The 22,924-nt window shown below is 36.3% G+C and overlaps 1 protein-coding gene across 7 annotated transcripts in view; it reads right to left on the bottom strand.

The window, feature by feature from the left end:
• The window catches only part of NEDD4 (NEDD4 E3 ubiquitin protein ligase), a 259,864-nt gene that overhangs the window by 111,104 nt on the left and 125,836 nt on the right, over positions 1-22,924 (bottom strand). For 4 of the 7 annotated variants that reach the window (XM_077127990.1, XM_077127991.1, XM_077127989.1 and 1 more), the window contains one exon: positions 12,746-12,799. In XM_077127990.1, coding sequence (XP_076984105.1) covers positions 12,746-12,799 — 54 coding nt within the window. Of the gene's footprint in view, positions 1-4,717; positions 11,142-12,745; positions 12,800-22,924 lie in introns of those variants that run through there. The other 3 variants (XM_077127988.1, XM_077127987.1, XM_077127993.1) reach the window with 2 other exon arrangements.

Consider the following 22,924-nt stretch of genomic DNA (forward strand, 5'->3'; position numbering starts at 1 on the left):
TATCTCCAGCCAACTTTTAATGACATTTAGCAGGCAGCCTACACTTTCTCTCTCTGCTTCCTTACCTGTTTTATTCTTTCTTCAATCTAGTTTTCAACCCCATTATTCTCCTGAGCCTTCTCTTGGTGAAGTCACCACGGGCCTCCTAACAGCCACATGCAATGGAAACTTCCATTCCCTGTGGCACTGTACGCTGTGTCCTGTGGGCCCTTCTTCCCCTTGACCTCCAGGCCACCAAGCTCTTCTGGTCTCTCTTTCTCTCTAAAGGCACTTTCTTAGTCTCCTTTTTAACTCTTCTTTTGCCATCTCACCAAAGTTGATGCTCCCCAGAATTCTAATTCAACCCTTTTCCTGTTTCATTTTCATGCTTTTCCTAGATGCATTTTATATCTGAGGCTTCAGTTATATTCATAACTTCCAAACGACATTTCCAGCTCTCACTTCTCTCTTGAACCCTGGTACAATATTTTAAATTTCCCTTCTTGACAGCAACACCACCAGGGGAGCCCCTCAGAACATAAACCCAACAATATGTGATTCCTTCTTCACCCTCCCGATCTGGCTGCTTTTCTGAATTCCCATCTTACTTCATGAGTCACTGCTCACTCAGTCATCCAAGCTAAGAAAATTTGGGTTCATTTCTAATCCATGGTGCCACAAAAACTTATACTGTAAAACTATAAAAATGAGCACTTTCTATTCTTGAACAGACTTTATTGGCTAAGTAATGTCAAGTAGTATAAAATATGCTACTTTCTCTTCAGCTACTTTTAGCGCACCATTTACTCCCACATCCCCAGGCTACCCTTTCCTTGAGTCATACTGATCTATTGATAAGGTGAGTTCTTTTACTCCTCTAGCCTTGTATGAACTGCTGCTTCTGCCTAGAACAGTGATTCTTAATTGGGGGCAATTTTAACCCCCAACATTTGGCAGTGTCTAGAGACAGTCTGGGTTATTACAATTGAGGGGAGGAGAGTGCTGTTGACATCTAGTGAGTAAAGGCCAGGGATGGAGCTAAACATCCTACAAGTGCAGTGGACAGCCCCTACAACAAAGACCAATCTGGCCCAAAATGTCAATAGTGCCGAGGTTGAGAAACCCTGGTCTAGAAGATTCTTCTCTTCTTCTCTGCCTGCTGAACTCTACCTCATCTCTCAAGATTCAGCTCAAACGTCATTCTTTCTGTGACGCCTTCCTCTACCAACAAGGTTCTTTCCTCCAGACAAATACTGTCACATCTTTCTCATTTTCCCAAACACACCTCTATTTCAGCACATCACACATCATACTGAAATCTTTTTGTGTGTACCAGTATCTCTCTATCACTAGCATGGGAGTACCCCCAACTTCCATACTAAATAAAATATAGATACTGTGTTTTATTTAACTTTTATTCCCAGGGTTTGCAATAATTTCACACAACTCAAAAATGTGTGTTGGATGAATGAACTAAATAAGACACATCTACAAAGAAATATAAAGTATTTTAAAAGTAGGCATGAATTGTTTGCCAAATGCTCCAGGAATCTCTCTGAAAAGTATTTTTAAATCCTCAGTTCTATGATACATGTACAAATATCACCAAATTTCTAAAACTGGTCATAAATTTCTAAAACTGGCTATTAATACTGTTGCATCCCAGTTGTAGAGTTCCTATTTATAATTACATTGTGTTTTGTTTTGTTTTTTTTTGCATGGGAGGCACCGGGAATTGAACCCAGGTCTCCAGCATGGCAGGTGAAAACTCTGCTTGCTGAGCCACCGCACCACCCTACACTGTGTTTTTAATAGGAAGATTAAGTGCTGTTCAAAATAAATTTAACCGAACTTCTCTAAATATTCTGCTCTAGTTAATAAAAATCATAACTGGGAAAATAATGGAATACCAAGATAAGTATAAAATTAAAACATTTATTTTAGGAGAAACAACTAAATAAAGATATTATTAACATTCATAATCTTCAGATTAGTGTTAAGGGTTTTTTAACTAATTGAGACATAGTCGTTAAAGTTCTACTATAATAAGCTTATGCAATTTGCCTATTTAGGATTAAAATTTGGGCAAAATTTTAAGGTATTTTAAATAGTAAGGTAATGAAACCACTGAGTATCCTAAAAATATAACACAGGAGCTCAGAAAACAACAGATAGGGCAAAAAATAAAATAACAGCAATTTATTATTACACAGAGTTTAGAAATCTAAATAATAATTGCTATAACTAGGTAAGAAGTACCTAACTCCTTAACCTATCTCTTGGTTGAGCTGCCAAAATATTACACACAATGTTAAAATATCAATATTTATTTTCAAATCAAAAGTCATTACACAGCCTTTACAAAAGTAATATTGTATTTCAAAAGGTATATACACTAGTTATGAGCCAGTTATGTTCTTTGGTATGCCTGAAATAAACGTTATGATGCAGACAACATTTCCATCTTCATTCTAAGTGGTAAACACAGAGCACAGTCTATGCCCCAGATACAGGTAAACATTCTCTAAATTTTAAAAATTAGCCATTAATGAGCTGTTGATTATAGAGAGCAAGAAACCAGATACTATGCTGCTAGAGACTGGTAGCTAAACACATAAGAAAAAAAATCTGTTAGACTGCTCAGTGATTTAGAAACCAGGGTCTCTGACCAGAAGAGTGATTTAATTTCATGGCTGCTCAGTACAGATAGCTGACATTACTAAATGCTACTCTAATATCAACTTGTTAAATGTGAATCCAGACTCAGCATATCAGAATACTAACCCAGACTAACTGGAGTCATGGGAAATATTTTGGGAGCTGTTTATTTATAAAGGAGTTACAATATACCACTATAATTAGATTAATTTATAATTATTGATAAACACAGGATTATTTCTAAAATCCCATTGTTGCCACTGCTATGTTTAGAAAAAGTAACATTAATATTTTCTTCTTAAAAAAAAGCCCTTGATTTACCACTTCAATAGCTATAGTATAAATTGACTCTGACACTAATATTGTTCACAATACATTTATAAAGAGAAATTGTTTAACCATTAAATGGAGAACAATTTAAAGTTCTCCAGCAAACTGCACATTATTAAATGATGTTGTAATCCAATACAACTACCAAAAAACAGAATTTGCACAAAACTAAGCATTTGGTTGTCACAAAAAGCATTTAAGTTAGCATGTCTAAGTTATGTAAAACCAATAAAACTGTTAAATTTTCAGCTCTGCAAAAAGCATTTAATTCACACTTCATTAAAAAACACTTTTTCAAAAGTATCAACAATTACCACAAAACCAACAATTTTAAGTAATTTCTATAAATATTTCAATTAGCTTTCCTTTCAGACTATTTCATTAAATGTAAAATAAACTTACAAAAAACGTATTTCAATTAGCAAACTATTAATAGGTTTCTTCATAATATCACTTTCTTGCTTTTTTTAGGGGAAAAGGGAGAGAGTTGAATGGTTTATAATCTAAAAGCTGATTTTTAAAAAGTTTTGTAAATAGAATTAATAATTCTAAAGAACAGATCAGAATTTTAAATCTAATTTTTTCATCCTCATTAAAGTAGTTCCTTGTATCAACAACTAGATATTGGATAACAATGATTATATTCACTAGATTTCAAAATAGAGAAAACAAATTAGCAATTACCTAGTATTTTATTTACCTAAGGGCTCTCAACTTTAATACAGATATTGAAAAGATAAGTTCAATTTTTTTACAAACTATTATGTACTGTCATTTAAAATTGGTTAAATTTGATCATTTTTACAATCTCATGGACTCTGACAAGACCTTCCAAATACAGAAATTTAAAAACACCTATTTAAATTCAAAACACTTTAAATACTTTGGAAAGGCAAAAATTGTATAAAGAACTATTTTGGTTTAGAGTCATTAGAGTTAAATTACTAATATAATAAAGCACGTGCCAAAACAACAAAATTATTAAGGTTACTAAAATATTATTGAAAATGCCTACCAACTGAAACCAAATTAAAAAATATAAAATTTGGAGTTCAATATTGTTGAAAGCTTGAGTTACATTTTAGAAGGCAGTCTAACTGGTGGCCAAAGAAAAATAGGGTGGAAACAAAATTCCTGTGGTTAAGGGTATATACAAATGCAAATGCCATTTATTTTCCTCTGTTTTCAACATGCAGCAAAATAGTTTTTACCAATGATCTAATAAATACAAATATTTTAAACAAATATTTCCTTTATATTCATTTATAATAAAATCTTCACATTTTTTGTGTGGACTTTTTAGTGTTTAATGTTATAAATAAGCATTTTATATTTTACTTTATTCCACATCATTAAGGAGGGGAAGAAAACTAAATGATCATTTTCTAAAGCAGGGATAGAATACAGAGTTAGATATTAGAATATTATGTAGCTTGAAGGAAAATATATCAAACTAAGATGTTATGAAATAAATTTAAAGATTGTTTTCAGGCTAATGAAACATTTAATGGCTTAAATCACTTTGGAAAGTTTTTTTCTAATTCATATTTTTACACTGGTAAAATAACACAGTGGAAAACTATTAGGAATTTTTCAGATTTACAAATATAAAGTTCATGACTACAAAACACTTGCTAGCTAAGCACCAGGAAAATATATAAAGCTACTAAGTAACAATGATTTTTTATCAAATATTTCATTAAGCTATTCTAATATAAATTAACATTTACCAAGACCAACAGAAGCTTACCTTATGAGAATGCTTCAAAGAATCAGACAGTTCATTTGTGATATCTCTGTCGCTTTCTCTTGATAAATTACTAGCTTTACCTTCATTTCCAGAGGCAAACCTTATGAGTAACTGAGATGGTCCCCCCTTAGAACAACTGTGCTTAAGGCTGGATAAACAGGAAACATTTGGATAACTTCCTCCCAGTGAAATACTTCTTTGTAAAAGAGCATGGTTTTTCTTTATTTGTGAATTTGGTCTTTCCAACTGTCTATTGATATTGATTTGGTAGTCTACATTTTGGGAAGATGGTAAACATACAGATGACCTATGTACAAGCTTAATATACTCTGAATTGGAATTAAGCTTAATTTCTGACATCCCAGGTCTACAATCACCATTTGCTGTTTCACAGTCTAATGTCGTTGCTTTCTGCTGAGTGAAATGGACTGAAACACAAGAATATCCTTCAGGTGACTTTTCACAGAGAGTCTGATTTGGACTAATATTTGAAATAATTTTCTTTTGTAGTGAACCCTTCACATGAAGAGGTCTTATGTCTCTCCCTTCTCCAGGAGTACAAAATGTTTTAGATAACCGAAGTCCATTGACAGCTGTTGAAAGAAATCCCTTAGCACTAGTGCCATCTTCGTTATGTGCAATTTCACTAGGAGAAATCATAAACTGGTGGGAAGTTTGATAGGATCCTTTACCTGTACCTGTTGGAGACATTGGTGGGGTATTTGACGGACTCCTAGGAAAAATGACTAAGGATGAACAACGTTTCAGTGGATTTTTTGAGCTCCTGCTCCCTGGCAATTTCATACTCTCTATTCCATGCTCCAAATTATCCTGGACGAAGGGAACAGTACTTGGACTTCTTGAAAATATTTCACATGGAGTAGTATTCCTGTTTGGCACACTTGCATTGGAGGTGCTGTCAGAAGATACATTTCCACACAAAAAAGCATCATCACTTGGTGGAAAAGTACAACTACTATTGCTGTCACTGATGACACTGTTAGTGTATGAACCTCCACTTGTGACACTTGTATATGACCCATAATCACTACCATTGCTACTGTAAGATCCATTATCACTGGCTAAAATACTACTGAGGCTACCACTACACACAGCAGAACTGCTTAAAAGATTATCATCATTCACAGCATTCAGTTCATTATCAGCCACAATACTGCTGTAAATGCCTTCCTGCAAGACACAAGTAAATGAAGCATCATCCCCATCAGTTAAGACATTGCTAGACTGAAGACATCCACTGTACCTTGTTGGTTGTAGTGAAATCTGTAGACAGCTGCTCTTTTTATTAACATTTTCAGATGAAGGAACAGATGCTCTTTCCTGAGACTTAACATTTTCCTTTATTATAGGAACTAGTGCAGTCTGTCTGGGAGTCAGCTTCATTTGAACAACTTTAGATGCTGAAATCCGTGGTGGTCTTTTGAAGCACATGTGAACATTGCTATCCAAATGATCTCCGGAGGTTTCTGACAAAGGATAAGTATTGCTTCTTCTGGCTGCAAAGTGCAGTCGTAAGCTTTGCGCCATTTGTTCTCATTTCCAAACATGTTAGGGGCTGAAAGTCATAACAAAGATCTCTGCCCGTAGACAGGCTAGAAGCAGCTGCACTGCATCGAAAGAAAAAATCATTTGCTCTTAAGTAGTCGCCTTTATCCTATGTAAAACACTAGATACCAGATATCATAGAAGGAAAAATACGGCCCATTCCTGAGACTGACGTTTCCAAAATGTCTTGAATTGCTTGTAGTCAAAAATGCCTTCACTTACAAAGCACTTGATTTCCAGCGACCTTTAAGCTGAGCTCAGCTGCAGCATACTGACTCAAACACTGCCAACCTTGTTTCAATTATACCTTCTCCAATTTGCATGAATGAGTAACACAAGAACAACAATCTTCTAACATTTCAAGTTGAAACAGTATTTTTTCACTCCAGCTCTACTAAATGAACACTTAACTATTTGAATATCTGTGCCTATACTTTCTCCAGCAGTATTTGACCACTAATATTTTTACCCATGGGTATAGCATTACAGGAAGTTGGTAGGAATGAACCCCATGTAATTGAGTATCAAATCAAGGATTGAATTTCCAAATAGTTAGCCATACTAAGAATCTAATCAAGTAAGTTAATGTAGAAAGGAACATGTACTGTTAATTTTTTAAAATAAGTAAGTTCAGACAATTGTGTAAATTTGGAAATATTAAAACTTTGGGGTAAATTAAAACTTAAATATTAAGTCAAATAAACAAATATTTTAGTTTCCACAATATCAGTTATAAAAACGTTAATTTTAAGGATAGCACTACCAAATCAGCATAGAAATACATTTGCAAAAATTGAGTGTAATTCTGAGAAAAAAAAAGTTTAAGAGAAGCTGTCACTAAGCATTTTCTCCTGTAATTTTAAGGCCTTTTCCAGCCAAGTAGTACAGTCTTTAAATGATGCCATTTATATTTTGACTATTAAAACTGCCAAGAAATAGGCTAAGCAAACATTCCATTAAAAGTATATTCAGATTAGACAGAAAAACTATACTTCAATACAGTTTGAACACATAGGATATTTTATTCCACTGTCTCTGCAATTCATTCACTTAAGAGAGTGTTGTGGTGAGTAAAGAAGTCTAAAAAGGATTTAACACATCAAATAAACATCTCTCAATGCCAATTCTGTTCTGAAAAACTCTAAGAGCTCTTTGCTGGCCCCTACTGGTGCTTTGAAACAATCCATTTAGCTGTTTTATAGCTATAAAGAAATACAAACCATGCTGCATATTTCTTTATTAAACAAAGTACATATTTGTTTACATTTTTAGTAGAAGCACCGCCCTAGAGGTGGGATTACTTACTACTGCAGATAAAGCTCCCACAGCAGAGAACAGTAGACTGTTCTTTTAGAGGTTGAGATTTTGTATATGTATTTTTTCTGCTTCATATTTACTTAACCTTTACTTTATTTTCAGTTTACTGGGTAATAAAAGTTTAATATTTTAATTTCTCTTCCAAATGTCATACACCAAGGCTGGTATTCTAGTTGAAAGAAACAAATTTATTTTTAAATAATACCCTAGGGTATATTTAAACCCCTTACCTGAATTTTATAGTTGGAACTCCAGTAATAAATATATACTGGCTCATTCATAGGAAAGTAAAAAAGTAAAATAGTTCAGTTGTTTACACCACATGGTACTACACCCATGTTGTATTTTTTTAAGTAAGTTTTTCTCCTAAGCAAAAATAAATATATAAAACATATACTTGCACTTTGTTTTTTTAAACTGCTTAAGACAGATCTAACTACTTTCAATCACAATTTTCTAAACAGTATTTTTAAATCCATTTAAACACCACAAGATAGAATTGAAGGCATTTACTAAAGTATATATTTGACTAAAAAGAAATAGCATTATATTTGAGAATTTATACAGTAATTATAAACCTAATGTTTATGTTATTTGGTTTCATGAAACCTATCTCCTTTATGATTTTACAAACTTCAGTAAATTATTCCTTATCATCTTTTTTTTTTTATATAGAAGGAAGAGTCCTAATCTTTTTACCTTGCCTTCACATGACTACAGCTTTCCTTTTTGGATTAAGATGGAGGTCTGGTAACCCAAATAATGGATTACTTGCGATGGATCAACAATGCAAATCTAATTTCCAGTTAATAAGCAAAACATCTCTGTTAATAGAAAATAACAAGCATCATATATTTGGTTGGATAAACGTTTTCTCTTTGATAAGCTTCACTATAAGCATTAGTTTCATGACTCCTAACTAGATTTTAAGCTTCCAGTGTTCAAGAACCATAACTAAACATTTCTTCCAATCCTCCTGAACTCATGCTGGACACAAAGTAAGCACTAAACTATACCAGGCACGCTGTCTGCCTGACGCTTCCTTTCAGGTTGTGTGTGTGTGTGTGTGTGTGTGTATGTGTGGGAGAGAAAGTGAGAGACATTGATCCTAGCAAAAAGCACTGCAGCTTGACAAGAAGGAAAGGAAAGTTTGCAGAGAAGGATTCAGCAAAGGAAAGGTAATGTAAGAGAATATATATGCAACTCCTAACACTCCAGTCTGAATTTAAATCCTAGAGAGGCTGAACAGTTTGTACTGCTGGCCGAGGTCTAGGATTACACAGAATCAGTAATACCGATTACAGATACTGCTGTGGAACCTGGGGTAAAATATGGCCTCTTAGCCCATAAAATGCCAAAAGAGGGGCATCAACTCTAAGCTCAAGTAGGGAAGAACCTGAGAGTGGTGGCAGCCCTCATGTGAGAAACCCACACAAGTCCTGTGGGAATTCCATATCGAGTGAGACAGATACAGGCATTCCTCAGAGATATTGTGAGTTCGATTCCGGCCTACTGCAATAAAGCGAGTCGCAAATGTTTGGTTTTCCAGTGCATGTAAGAGTTACATTTATACATATGGTAGTTTATTAAGTCTGCAATAGCATTATGTCTTTAAAAATGTACATAAATTAATTAAAATATGACAGAGACACAAAGTGAGCACATGAAGTTGAAAAATGATATCGATAGATTTGCTCAACATGAAGTTGCCACAAACCTTCAATTTATAAAAATGCAGTATCTGCTAAGCACAATAAAGCAAAGTGGAATAGAACAAGGTATGCCAGTAATGCCTTATGATTAGATGGAGACTCACAACTCTTCTGAATGATTCTGGTTATTGATTATCTACAACAAAAACAATGCAATTGCTCACATGGTATATACAGGCCCTGGATAACTCTATCCACTGACTAGAATTCTTAAGGCCAAAGATCACGAAACCGGAGAAACACAGCATCTCCACCCAGAATATAGGAGTCTCCTAAAGCTTCAGTGGCTGGATGTGCAGACATATCTCTTAGGTGACACAGAAATAGTAACTTTTGTATTGGTGGGCAGAATTTTCTTAAAGACACATCATTCTAAAACGTTCCATCACCAGCATTACCAACATCAATATTACACCAACACCGAACACCAGTCCTATAGTTAATAATCAACCCTCAGGATCTAAGTTGACTGAAAAAATGGGAAAGCGAGCCTACACTTTCTTAACAGCAAAGGTCAGTTATATTGCAAAAGTGTTCCAAATTACAAAAAGTTATTTCTGTTTAAAATTATACCTATATTCTTTTCCCTACACTTCCTAATAGAACTTGCTAGGTAAAGGATATGTTCTTAATTTAGTTGTGAATGCTTCAGGAGAGACAGGATGACATGTGCAATGGCATAGGTCATTCAATGTTACAGAATCAAGTCTATTACTCTACCAGCCGCTACAGTTTCTGTAATATCTCAGTATCTGCACACTTCAGTTTCTTGCTAGGACTAACAACAACACACATGACCCAGTTCTAATGATCTTTTGCTCCCTTTTGCTAGTAAAGTGAGTTTCTTGAGAAAAGCAGCTATATTCCAATGCACAGCAAAGCATCTAACAATGCATACACTAAATGACATACTTTAGTAAACACAAAAAATACGGTGTCGGAAAGCCATAAATGCAGGAACCCAAGAATGTTAAATAACACTTCATATTTATATCATGATGGTTAATTTTCTGAATGCTTTCATAGTCATCTAATTTTATCTTTACATTAAACTTATCAGAAAGGCAGGGCAAATATTGTTAACCTCATTTTTAAAACAAAAGAAAATATTTTCAGAGGGATTAAATGACTCGTCCAGGGTTACAAGGTAATATACCACAGCAGAGGCAGGACTTCAATAAAACTTCTGAGACCTTGGTGTGGAGATTTATAATATCCTGATGAATGCATCTTTTGGTGTTGTTTTTAGTAAACAAATTTATTTTTATGTATCATACTTATCAATCTAGAAACATCCAATTGCCAATATTAGAGGCAAAACTTTTTCCTTCCAACTCATCATGACATCCCATATAGTACTGTGCACAGAGTAAATGCTTAAGGAATGTTAATGCACCAATCAATGTATGATAAACATCAATTTCAGCCATGAAAGAGTCATACCATATTAAAATTACTGTAAGAAAGGACTAAACAGCTAACCAGAGTGGAAAGGAAAAAGACGAGTTTTCCCTCTTTGAGGACAACAGATAAACAGTTGACCAACAATACACCCAAAAATCAGGGAGAAATTTATATCAGTATCAGTAATAACAGGAGAAATAAGATACTAATACCATGACTCAGCAATTCAACTCCAAAATATGGACCTTAGAGATGCCTTTGTACATGTCCATAAGGAAACACAGCAAGAACATTTACTGATTGATAATAGCAAAAAACTGGAAACAACCCAAATATCTACTAAGGAGGATAAATACACAAATTACGGTATTTTGTAGATACGGTATTATGGTCTTATCACACACATATACCCAAAAAGAAATTAAAGTTTCATTCTTTTTTTTTACATGGGCAGGCACCAGGAATCGAACCCGGGTCTCCAGCATGGCAGGCAAGATTTCTGCCTGCTGAGCCACTGTGGCCCACAGTTTCATTCATTTTTAAGCTAACAAGGACAATGGATTTTGTAGATCATAGAATACTATACATCAGTCAAAATGTGTCATCATGGATCAATCTAAAAAATATACATTAAACAAAAAAGCAAGTCACAAAAGAATGCATTCAGAATGATACGATTTTTATAGATACAAAAACAAGCAAAAAGAAACCAATTTTTAAAATGGATATATGATAAAAAATATCTTAAATTATAAACATAAAATTAGGGATAGTGGTTACTTATGGGAGAAGAAACGAGATACCACTGGGAAGGGACAAAGAAGGGTTTCAAAGTATTTGGTAATGTTCTAGTTGCGAAGCTGAATAATGAGTATACAGTTGTTTATCAAATTCTTTAAAATAAAAATTTGTCTTTCATATACTTTTTTGTTTATATTATACATTTTATGATTAAAAGAACACTAGAATTAAAAACAGAAAACATAAAGTTTGGTACCTGATCATATTTGGTAACCTAATCATCAGTATCTGCCACTCAACCTTAGAAAATCAGATTGTACACAGTGATGAACAGTCCTTTTTGGCAGCACCTTTGCTTATGATGATGCTAATTAATAGATTCATTTATGATATCTTCAGCTACTAGCACAGTTATGGTTTCTGGAGGGAAAAAATATGCTATGCATTTTAACACTAGACACAGATGCTCTCAAAATCCATTGTCCTTGTTAGCTTAAAAATGAATGAAACTGTGGGCCACAGTGGCGCAGCAGGCAGAAATCTTGCCTGCCATGCTGGAGACCCGGGTTCAATTCCTGGTGCCTGCCCATGTAAAAAAAAAGAATGAAACTTTAATTTCTTTTTGGGTATATGTGTGTGATAAGACCATAAGCCTTGAACAAATAACAGTGTTCTTATACCTATATGTTTAAATTTTACAGATTTAAAATATAAATGTAAGATGCTAAGAAGAGAATTAGAAATAGGATCTCTAAGAGAGAAAATAAGGAAAAGGATAGGACTTCAAGATAGTCTTTAGGAAATCAGGAACCATAAAATCATTTTATAAAAATCAGGTTTTATTTTGCTTTTTTCCAATGTAAGACTGGAAATCCTTTAGAGGAATTCATTTGCTTATTCCTTTCTGAGTGGAAACGGGATAGTTCTCCTTTGTAGAAGGGTGGAAATAAGAGGAAGGAGATGGGATGTAGTAAGCTGGATAGAGGTGAGCCCAGGAAAAGACACTGCAGTGAGGAGGCACAACCCAGGATACTCTGGAGAAGGCTCCCTGAGCCTTGGGCTATTGACCCAGGTACATAAATGAGCACGAGGAAAGGCAAGACAGAAACCAGTTTTCCTTATTATCTCTTGGGAGGATGGTGGAAAGGTAGAGAGGAGCACTAGAAAAAAGGAAAACCAAAATTGTATCCATCATCGCCCAAAGCACAGATTCCCATCACACTTTCCCTTGCTGCTCTACTGAAATATGCCCTTGTTTCATACTTCACACTAGCACAGTATCACTTACCAAGCGATTTTCATCAAACACTTCGAAAAGAAGCCGGTGTTGCTGAGGATGGACCTAAGTAACAAAAACACAAGATTTCTTTAAGAACAAGTGAACAGCTTCAGTTTTTGGTGTATTGGTGGAGCTACAGAGAAATGCCTAAAATTGCTAAACTGGAATCCAGTAACTTTGATTCTTGAAGGTTGTTGTGTAACTATATAACTTTCACAGTGTGACCAGGTGACTAATAAAACTTTGTGACTGAGACTCCTTTTATCTAGTGTATGGACAGATGAGTAAGAAAATAAAGACAATAAATAAATAAATAATAGGGGATATGGGATGTGTTACTTTTATTTGCATTATTATTTTTATTGTATATGGAGCAATGAAAATGTTCAAAAGTCTCTTGTGATGAATGCACAAATATATGCTGATACTGTAAACCACTGATTGTATACTTTGGATGATTATATGGTGTGTGAATATATCTCAACTAAATTGCATTAAAAAAAAACTAGTGAATATCAGTCCACAAATCCTGAGAAATCAGTGCTTGAAGTTTTGCCACCACCTAATGTGTTACTTACAATATATTTTATATTACATAAATTACTTAATAGTAGAACAGAGAATCATGTGTCAGCCATTTTCTAATAATTTTATAACAACAAGATGAATTTTGTTATTTATTTTTTAGTATTTTCTAAAATAGAAAGTAAGAACTTTAAATGATTATTTAAATGTTTGCAAGCACTTAAGTGTGGACTAGGTTTTAACTTATTATCAATTTTATTTAGTGACTTTAAATTTATTAGGTTAGAACCACCCAAAGTAGATGTTGGTTTTTATGGAAACTAGTGCTCTGAATCCTTTTAGTACCGACTTGACAAAACCATTTGTTGCTTCTACTACCTAAAGTACATAAACAATCAAAAAAGTATATACTGAGTTTTCACTTATTGTTTATACTTGATAGCCCCAGAGTAAACATTCACAGCAGTATTTTATATTTTAATGCTGATGCTTTCAGTCTTGCTGAAATCTTTCAAGGTCAAATGAAAAAAATCTGCTTAAGACTTCCTGGAAGATGGCGGCTTAGTAAGACGCGCGGATCTTAGTTTCTTCTCCAGGACACCTACTAGGGGAGTAGAAACGATACAGAAAGCGCCCAAAGCCACAACAGAGATAAAAAAGACAGCGTACCCCATCCTGGAACGGCTGGCTGGCTGAGAGAAGCAGCTTGGGTGAGATCGCCGAGGCGCGCGGGCCTTACCGGGCGGGGTGGCAAGCGGCCGGAGTTACTCCCTTCCCCCTTCCCGGGCCGGCTGGGAGAATTGGAGAGGTGGTCCCCTGAAACCAAGGCGACTGGCGCCCACACCACGCGCAGTCCCCGGACCAACTGAGAGAATTGGATCGGAAACCCCCAGGCCGCGGAGAACGGTGACCCCGTGACTCCCGGGGAACGTGCACTCTCTCGGGCGGGCCGCTCCCGCTGGCGCCCTCCCGCCACGCTTGTTGCCCAGGGCCGACTAGGAAATTTGGACGGGCTCTTTCCCTGGCTGCAGCGACCAGCAACCCTCCCTGCGTTCGGACCCCGGGCCGGCTCAAGCCGCTTCGGCTAGCGAACCCCCAGGACGGCGATAGTTTTCCAAAGTTTAAGGTCCCACAGCACCTTTTACTGGTGGGACCCGCAGACAAACGTGTGCCACGAGCGCCACCTACTGGGCAGGATAAGAAAAACAGAACCCAGAGATTTCACAGAAAAATATTACAACCTTGCTGGGTCCAACACCAAGAGAAATCTGAATAAATGCCCAGACGCCAGCAGCAGAAGATAACTGTCCACGCTCAAAAGATTGAGAATATGGCTCAGTCAAAGGAACAAACCAATAGCTCAAATGAGACACAAGAGCTGAGACAACTAATGCTGAATATACGAACAGAAATGGAAAACCTCTTCAAAAATGAAATCGATAAATTGAGGGAGGACATGAAGAGGACATGGGCTGAACATAAAGAAGAAATAGAAAAACTGAAAAAACAAATCGCAGAACTTATGGAAGTGAAGGATAAAGTAGCAAACATAGAAAAAATAATGGATAGCTACAATGATAGATTTAAAGAGACAGAAGATAGAATTAGTGATTTGGAGGATGGAACATCTGAATTCCAAAAAGAAACAGAAACTATAGGGAAAAGAATAGAAAAATTTGAACAGGGTATCAGGGAACTCAAGGACAATATGAACCGCACAAATATACGTGTTGTGGGTGTCCCAGAAGGAGAAGAGAAGGGAAAAGGAGGAGAAAAACTAATGGAAGAAATTATCACTGAAAATTTCCCAACTCTTATGAAAGACCTAAAATTACAGATCCAAGAAGTGCAGCGCACCCCAAAGAGATTAGACCCAAATAGGCGTTCTCCAAGACACTTACTAGTTAGAATGTCAGAGGTCAAAGAGAAAGAGAAGATCTTGAAAGCAGCAAGAGAAAAACAATCCATTACATACAAGGGAAACCCAATAAGACTTTGTGTAGATTTCTCAGCAGAAACCATGGAAGCTAGAAGACAGTGGGATGATATATTTAAAATACTAAAAGAGAAAAACTGCCAACCAAGACTCCTATATCCAGCAAAATTATCCTTCAAAAATGAGGGAGAAATTAAAACATTCTCAGACAAAAAGTCACTGAGAGAATTTGTGACCAAGAGACCAGCTCTGCAAGAAATACTAAAGGGAGCACTAGAGTCAGAACCGAAAAGACAGAAGAGAGAGGTATGGAGAAGAGTGTAGAAAGAAGGAAAATCAGATATGATATATATAATACAAAAGGCAAAATGTTAGAGGAAAATATTATCCAAACAGTAATAACACTAAATGTCAATGGACTGAATTCCCCAATCAAAAGACATAGATTGGCAGAATGGATTAAAAAACAGGATCCTTCTATATGCTGTCTACAGGAAACACATCTTAGACCCAAAGATAAACATAGGTTGAAAGTGAAAGGTTGGGAAAAAATATTTCATGCAAATAACAACCAGAAAAGAGCAGGAGTGGCTATACTAATATCCAACAAATTAGACTTCAAATGTAAAACAGTTAAAAGAGACAAAGAAGGACACTATATACTAATAAAAGGAACAATTAAACAAGAAGACATAACAATCATAAATATTTACGCACCGAATCAGAATGCCCCAAAATACGTGAAGAATATACTGCAAACACTGAAAAGGGAAATAGACTCATATACCATAATAGTTGGAGACTTCAACTCACCACTCTCATCAAGGGACAGAACATCTAGACAGAGGATCAACAAAGAAATAGAGAATCTGAATATTACTATAAATGAACTAGACTTAATAGACATTTATAGGACATTACATCCCACAACAGCAGGATACACCTTTTTCTCAAGTGCTCATGGATCATTCTCAAAGATAGACCATATGCTGGGTCACAAAGCAAGTCTTAACAAATTTAAAAAGATTGAAATCTTACACAACACTTTCTCGGACCATAAAGGAATGATGTTGGAAATCAATAATAGGCAGAGTGCCAGAAAATTCACAAATACGTGGAGGCTCAACAACACACTCCTAAACAACGACTGGGTCAAAGAAGAAATTGCAAGAGAAATTAGCAAATACCTTGAGGCGAATGAAAATGAAAACACAACATATCAAAACTTATGGGACGCAGCAAAGGCAGTGCTAAGAGGGAAATTTATTGCTCTAAATGCCTATATCAGAAAAGAAGAAAAGGCAAAAATTCAGGAATTAACTATCCATTTGGAAGAACTGGAGAAAGAACAGCAAGCTAACCCCAAAGCAAGCAAAAGGAAAGAAATAACAAAGATTAGAGCACAAATAAATGAAATTGAAAACATGAAAACAATAGAGAAAATCAATAAGGCCAGAAGTTGGTTCTATGAGAAAATCAATAAGATTGATGGGCCCTTAGCAAGATTGACAAAAAGAAGAAGAGAGAGGATGCAAATAAATAAGATCAGAAATGGAAGAGGAGACATAACTACTGACCTCACAGAAATAAAGGAGGTAATAACAGGATACTATGAACAACTTTACGCTAATAAATACAACAATTTAGAGGAAATGGACGGGTTCCTGGAAAGACATGAACAACCAACGTTGACTCAAGAAGACATAGATGACCTCAACAAACCAATCACAAGTAAAGAAATTGAATTAGTCATTCAAAAGCTTCCTAAAAAGAAAAGTCCAGGACCAGATGGCTTCACATGTGAATTCTATCAAACGTTCCAGAAAGAATTAGTACCAATTCTCTTCAAACTCTTCAAAAAAATCGAAGTGGAGGGAAAACTACCTAATTCATTCTATGAAGCCAACATCACCCTCATACCAAAACCAGGCAAAGATATTACAAAAAAAGAAAACTACAGACCAATCTCTCTAATGAATACAGATGCAAAAATCCTCAATAAAATTCTAGCAAATCGTATCCAACAACACATTAAAAGAATTATACATCATGACCAAGTAGGATTCATCCCAGGTATGCAAGGATGGTTCAACATAAGAAAATCAATTAATGTAATACACCATATCAACAAATCAAAGCAGAAAAATCACATGATCATCTCAATTGATGCAGAGAAGGCATTCGACAAGATTCAACATCCTTTCCTGTTGAAAACACTTCAAAAGATAGGAATACAAGGGAACTTCCTTAAAATGATAGAGGGAATATATGAAAAACCCACAACTAATATCATTCTCAATGGGGAAAAATTGAAAACTTTCCCCCTAAGATCAGGAACAAGACAAGGATGTCCACTATCACCACTATTATTCAACATTGTGTTGGAGGTTCTAGCCAGAGCAATTAGACAAGAAAAAGAAATACAAGGCATCAAAATTGGAAAGGAAGAAGTAAAACTATCACTGTTTGCAGACGATATGATACTATACGTCGAAAACCCGGAAAAATCCACAACAAAACTACTAGAGCTAATAAATGAGTACAGCAAAGTAGCAGGTTACAAGATCAACATTCAAAAATCTGTAGCATTTCTATACACTAGCAATGAACAAGCGGAGGGGGAAATCAAGAAACGAATCCCATTTACTATTGCAACTAAAAGAATAAAATACCTAGGAATAAATTTAACCAAAGAGACAAAAAACCTATATAAAGAAAACTACAAAAAACTGCTAAAAGAAATCACAGAAGACCTAAATAGATGGAAGGGCATACCGTGTTCATGGATTGGAAGACTAAATATAGTTAAGATGTCAATCCTACCTAAATTGATTTACAGATTCAATGCAATACCAATCAAAATCCCAACAACTTATTTTTCAGAAATAGAAAAACCAATAAGCAAATTTATCTGGAAGGGCAGGGTGCCCCGAATTGCTAAAAACATCTTGAGGAAAAAAAACGAAGCTGGAGGTCTCGCGCTGCCTGACTTTAAGGCATATTATGAAGCCACAGTGGTCAAAACAGCATGGTATTGGCATAAAGATAGATATATCGACCAATGGAATCGAATAGAGTGCTCAGATATAGACCCTCTCATCTATGGACATTTGATCTTTGATAAGGCAGTCAAGCCAACTCACCTGGGACAGAGCAGTCTCTTCAATAAATGGTGCCTAGAGAACTGGATATCCATATGCAAAAGAATGAAAGAAGACCCATCTCTCACACCCTATACAAAAGTTAACTCAAAATGGATCAAAGATCTAAACATTAGGTCTAAGACCATAAAACAGTTAGAGGAAAATGTTGGGAGATATCTTATGGATCTTACAACTGGAGGCGGTTTTATGGACCTTAAACCTAAAGCAAGAGCACTGAAGAAGGAAATAAATAAATGGGAACTCCTCAAAATTAAACACTTTTGTGCATCAAAGAACTTCATCAAGAAAGTAGAAAGACAGCCTTCACAATGGGAGACAATATTTGGAAATGATATATCAGATAAAGGTCTAGTATCCAGAATTTATAAAGAGATTGTTCATCTCAACAACAAAAAGACAGCCAACCCAATTACAAAATGGGAAAAAGACTTGAACAGACACCTCTCAGAAGAGGAAATACGGATGGCCAAGAGGCACATGAAGAGATGCTCAATGTCCCTGGCCATTAGAGAAATGCAAATCAAAACCACAATGAGATATCATCTCACACCCACCAGAATGGCCATTATCAACAAAACAGAAAATGACAAGTGCTGGAGAGGATGCGGAGAAAGAGGCACACTTATCCACTGTTGGTGGGAATGTCAAAGGGTGCAACCACTGTGGAAGGCAGTTTGGCGGTTCCTCAAAAAGCTGAATATAGAATTGCCATACAACCCAGCAATACCATTGCTAGGTATCTACTCAAAGGACTTAAGGGCAAAGACACAAACGGACATTTGCACACCAATGTTTATAGCAGCGTTATTTACAATTGCAAAGAGATGGAAACAGCCAAAATCTCCATCAACAGAAGAGTGGCTAAACAAACTGTGGTATATACATACGATGGAATATTATGCAGCTTTAAGACAAGATAAACTTATGAACCATGTAATAACATGGATGGACCTAGAGAATATTATGCTGAGTGAATCCAGCCAAAAACTAAAGGACAAATACTGTATGGTCCCACTGATGTGAACGGACATTCGAGAATAAACTTGAAATATGTCATTGGCAACAGAGTTCAGCAGGAGTTAGAAACAGGGTAAGACAATGGGTAATTGAAGCTGAAGGGATACAGACTGTGCAACAGGACTAGATACAAAAACTCAAAAATGGACAGCACAATAATACCTAATTGTAAAGTAATCATGTTAAAACACTGAATGAAGCTGCATCTGAGCTATAGGTTTTTGTTTTGTTTTGTTTTGATTTTACTATTATTACTTTTATTTTTTTCTCTATATTAACATTCTATATCTTTTTCGGTTATGTTGCTAGTTCTTCTAAACCAATGCAAATGTACTAAGAAATGATGATCATGCATCTATGTGATGATGTTAAGAATTAATGATTGCATGTGTAGAATGGTATGATCTCTAAATGTTTGGTTAATTTCTTTTTTTCCGTTAATTAAAAAAAAAAAAAAAAAAAAGAGAAGGGATAATTGGAGATGAAGGGATACAGACTGTACAACGGGACTGGATATAAAAACTCAGAAATGGGGCGGGCCGCGGTGGCTCAGCGGGCAAAGTGCTTGCCTGCTATGCCGGAGGACCTCGGTTCGATTCCCGGCCCCAGCCCATGTAACAAAAACGGAGAAACAGAATACAATAAAACAAGAAAATGTTTAAAAATGTTTCCCTTTCTTCCTTCCTTCCTTCCTTCTATCCTTCCTTCCTTCTCTCTGTCTTTCCTTTAAAAAAAAAAAAAAAAAAAACTCAGAAATGGACAGCACAATACTACCCAATTGTAATGCAATTATGTTAAAACACTGAATGAAGCTGCATGTGAGGTATAGGTTTTTTGTTTTTGTTTTTTTTGTTTTTTTTTCTTTCTATTATTGTTTTAATTCTTATTCTGTTGTCTTTTTATTTCTTTTTCTAAATCGATGCAAATGTACTAAGAAATGATGAATATGCAACTATGTGATGTTATTAAGAATTACTGATTGTACATGTAGATTGGAATGATTTCTAATTGTTTTGTTAATTCTTTTTTTAATTAATAAAAAAAAATCTGCTTAATATCAAATGCAAACACAATCTTTAATAATTTTTTATCCCAGAGATTAAGATGTCATATAAACAGGGCCAAGATGGCGGCTTAGTAAGGTACGTGCGTCTTAGTTCCTCCTCCAGAGCAACTACTAGATGAACAGAAACAGTGCAGGACAGCTCCCGGGGCAACGGCAGGGAATGGACACACAGCGTACCCCAGTCTGGACTGGCTAGATTGACAGTGAGACTCTGCTGCGGTGAGATCCCGAGCGGTGTGTGATTCCCTGAGCTGCGGCAGCTGGCGGCCGGAGCTCCTCTCTCCCTCCTTCCTGGGCCGGCTGAGAGTCTTGGAGAGGCAAGTTTCCCAAGTCGCGGCCGCCAGCGCCCCTCTTTTTCGGCCGGCTTCCTGGACCGGCTACGAGTCTCGGATCAGAGGGCTACCTAAGCCGCGGTGGCCGGCAACCAGCGCCCCTCCCACGCGGGTGGCTTCCTGGTCCGGTGGCGAATTCCCCAGGCTGAGGCGGCCAGCGACCGGCACCTCTCCAGGGTGAGGATGGAATTTCCGACAGTGGCAGGGACTGGGTCCAACCAAACACCAATAGGGGAATTAATAAAGGAGCCACAGGGTCCCCTCAAGCCGCGGCGGCTGACGTCCCCACCACGCGCGGCCCCCTGGACCAACTGAGAGAATTGGATCGGAAATCCCCAGGCCTCGGAGAACGGTGACCGGGGGGATCCCTTCCAAACACGTGAGACAAACGTGTGCCATGAGCGCCACCTACTGGGCAGGATAAGAAAAACAGAACCCAGAGATTTCACAGAAAAATCTTACAACCTTGTTGGGTCCGACACCCAGGGAAATCTGACTAAATGCCCAGACGCCAGCACAAGATAACGGTCCACACTCAGAAGATTGAAAATATGGCCCAGTCAAAGGAACAAACCAATAGTTCAAATGAGATACAGGAGCTGAGACAACTAATGCTGAATATACGAACAGAAATGGAAAACCTCTTCAAAAATGAAATCGATAAATTGAGGGAGGACATGAAGAAGACATAGGCTGAACAAAAAGAAGAAATAGAAAACCTGAAAAAACAAATCACAGAACTTATGGAAGTGAAGGATAAAGTAGAAAAGATGGAAAAAACAATGGATACCTACAATGATAGATTTAAAGAGACAGAAGATAGAATTAGTGATTTGGAGGATGGAACATCTGAATTCCAAATAGAAACAGAAACTATCGGGAAAAGAATGGAAAAATTTGAACAGGGTATCAGGGAACTCAAGGACAATATGAACCGCACAAATATACGTGTTGTGGGTGTCCCAGAAGGAGAAGAGAAGGGAAAAGGAGGAGAAAAACTAATGGAAGAAATTATCACTGAAAATTTCCCAACTGTTATGAAAGACCTAAAATTACAGATCCAAGAAGTGCAGCGCACCCCAAAGAGATTAGACCCAAATAGGCGTTCTCCAAGACACTTACTAGTTAGAATGTCAGAGGTCAAAGAGAAAGAGAGGATCTTGAAAGCAGCAAGAGAAAAACAATCCATCACATACAAGGGAAACCCAATAAGACTATGCGTAGATTTCTCAGCAGAAACCATGGAAGCTAGAAGACAGTGGGATGATATATTTAAATTACTAAAAGAGAAAAACTGCCAACCAAGACTTCTATATCCAGCAAAATTGTCCTTCAAAAATGAGGGAGAAATTAAAACATTCTCAGACAAAAAGTCACGGAGATAATTTGTGACCAAGAGACCAGCTCTGCAAGAAATACTAAAGGGAGCACTAGAGTCAGATACAAAAAGACAGAAGAGAGAGGTATGGAGAAGAGTGTAGAAAGAAGGAAAATCAGATATGATATATATAATACAAAAGGCAAAATGTTAGAGGAAAATATTATCCAAACAGTAATAACACTAAATGTTAATGGGCTGAATTCCCCAATCAAAAGACATAGATTGGCAGAATGGATTAAAAAACAGGATCCTTCTATATGCTGTCTACAGGAAACACATCTTAGACCCAAAGATAAACATAGGTTGAAAGTGAAAGGTTGGGAAAAGATATTTCATGCAAATAACAACCAGAAAAGAGCAGGAGTGGCTACACTAATATCCAACAAATTAGACTTCAAATGTAAACAGTTAAAAGAGACAAAGAAGGACACTATCTACTAATAAAAGGAACAATTAAACAAGAAGACATAACAATCATAAATATTTATGCACCGAACCAGAAGGCCCCAAAATACGTGAGGAATACACTGCAAACACTGAAAAGGGAAATAGACTCATATACCATAAGAGTTGGAGACTTCAATTCACCACTCTCATCAATGGACAGAACATCTAGACAGAGGATCAATAAAGAAATAGAGAATCTGAATATTACTATAAATGAGCTAGACTTAACAGACATTTATAGGACATTACATCCCACAACAGCAGGATACACCTTTTTCTCAAGTGCTCATGGATCATTCTCAAGGACAGACCATATGCTG

The sequence above is a fragment of the Tamandua tetradactyla genome, chromosome 14 (assembly GCF_023851605.1).
Source record: "Tamandua tetradactyla isolate mTamTet1 chromosome 14, mTamTet1.pri, whole genome shotgun sequence".
Taxonomy (NCBI): domain Eukaryota; kingdom Metazoa; phylum Chordata; class Mammalia; order Pilosa; family Myrmecophagidae; genus Tamandua; species Tamandua tetradactyla.